At 33.5% G+C, this 1849-nt stretch overlaps 1 protein-coding gene across 1 annotated transcript in view; it reads right to left on the minus strand.

The window, feature by feature from the left end:
- Positions 1-1849, minus strand: part of LOC109543339 — a 3210-nt gene extending 1361 nt beyond the window's left edge. Inside the window, exons 1-5 of the mRNA XM_048666044.1 lie at positions 1554-1849; positions 1375-1494; positions 538-1327; positions 210-479; positions 1-71 (exon numbers count right to left, since the gene is read on the minus strand). Of these exons, the coding sequence (XP_048522001.1) occupies positions 1-71; positions 210-479; positions 538-1327; positions 1375-1494; positions 1554-1677 (1375 nt within the window). The 5' untranslated portion in view covers positions 1678-1849. The remainder of the gene's footprint in view (positions 72-209; positions 480-537; positions 1328-1374; positions 1495-1553) is intronic.

Consider the following 1849-nt stretch of genomic DNA (forward strand, 5'->3'; position numbering starts at 1 on the left):
TTTCATCTTTTTCGCTAATCTTGTTCAAATTTTTCCGCCAGGCCCTGTCCACGTGCCAAGTACAAAACAATCTGGAATGTTGTTAAAGGTTGAAAGTTTTGTGGAATACAAATATTAATTCAGCCAACCAAATAAGTTGGAGACTACAAAAATTTATCTGCAGAATGTAGCAAAAGAAAACAATTATTAGAAATTATTTATTAGCTAACCGGAATTCTGGTGGTTGCATGATGTTGATCCAGGCCGTATAATAAGCTTCTGCCATATCTGACATAAATATTTTTGGCTTAAGCTGTCCAATTGCCAACTGAATGTAAGAGTAAAAAATTTCCATTACAGCTCCATCACATTTATTTGAAATGAGGAAGGCTCCAGGATAGCCTTCTCGCAGCTCATCAAGAACTAGTAACGTATGTAGTTCAAAACCATATCCATTTAGGCCATGGGTGCCATCCATACAAACGCAGTCATTGCCAAACCTTTCAATATTTAGAACAATTAAAACCAATGTGTTCATAAACATACTTTGAAATGTACCTCAGCAAAAGTTCTTTTTGTCCAGGAGTCATGATAATTAAGATAAAATCTTCATCCTTCACACCAGGATAATCAGACGAACTGTCCTGTGACTTGTAATATAAAATTGACTCAGATTCTTTCAGCTCATTCACCCACGCATCAACGCTAATGGCATCATTTTTATGTCGCATCCCAAAGTTATTTAAGTTGAATGACCGCTGAATATTATATAAGTCCTGTTTCTGTAAAAGATGAATTCGTTCAAGTTTACAGTTTGAAATAGAATCTCTAATTTCATCCAGAATTATTTGGAACGGTATTTGTGCAGAAATCCTGGCAGCTATCTTCTCTCTATCGGTTTTTGAAAGAAAAATATGTCCTAGATCTCTGTCTTGATTATGTCCAACATGKGTCTTACAAAACTGAACTGAACATTTAGTGTCTCCAAACACAACATCCATTTCAGCTGGACAGAAACCATTKATTTTATTGCTGCCTTRATGCTTCAGAGACCGAATATTCTCTCCTTCGGTTTTAAATTTTCCTGAACGATGACATTCGTATTTAATTTTCTTAGAATTTCCTTTTTTTTTAATGCCATGCTTATTCACAAAAGACGACAAGGTTTGYTTCTCAATTTTTCCTTTCCAAAGCTGGAAGTCATGGAGTGAATCAAACTCTAAACATTCATTTTGCACAACAATGTCATGATGTCTGTTGTAATGWAGCATAATATCTGCTTTGTTAGCACTTAAATTATCACACAAAGCACATTTGATTTYTGTAGGTGTAATATCTCTAATGTTACCTACAAACGATCAATGTATAATAGTTACTATATTATTTTCCACAAACCTGAGCAATGCATCTTTTTAATATGTTGATTTAAACCAGACAAACGAATAAATCTTTCTCCACATTCTTCGCATACATATGACCCAGTTCTAGCTTTCTTTGGAACAATGTCAATTTGTTCTATAATAAATACATGCACATTAGATACAATATTACATATCAACACGCCAAAAGTTTACCTGGGTGTTTTCTTTTTATATGATTTGTTAAATCGGAAAACTTGGAAAATGTTGAACAAACTTTGCAAACAGTTCCATTCATCTGTTCTTCTATCGCTAATCTAGATGAAACAGCCAATTCCATTCTGTTTTCTTATTGTTGAAAAACTCCCAATTTACCAAATGATATATTATAAAGGCAATAAAATAAAAACTGATATTTTATAAGATGTATCTATAGCCTACCAATGAGTAATAATAACCTGTTAACTGGCTAAAGAATCAGCTGAAACTTACAGACATCTGACATCTGACAA

Source organism: Dendroctonus ponderosae, unplaced genomic scaffold (genome assembly GCF_020466585.1).
Source record: "Dendroctonus ponderosae isolate FM_Combo_2020 unplaced genomic scaffold, Dpon_F_20191213v2 Dpon_F_20191213_4, whole genome shotgun sequence".
NCBI lineage: Eukaryota > Metazoa > Arthropoda > Insecta > Coleoptera > Curculionidae > Dendroctonus > Dendroctonus ponderosae.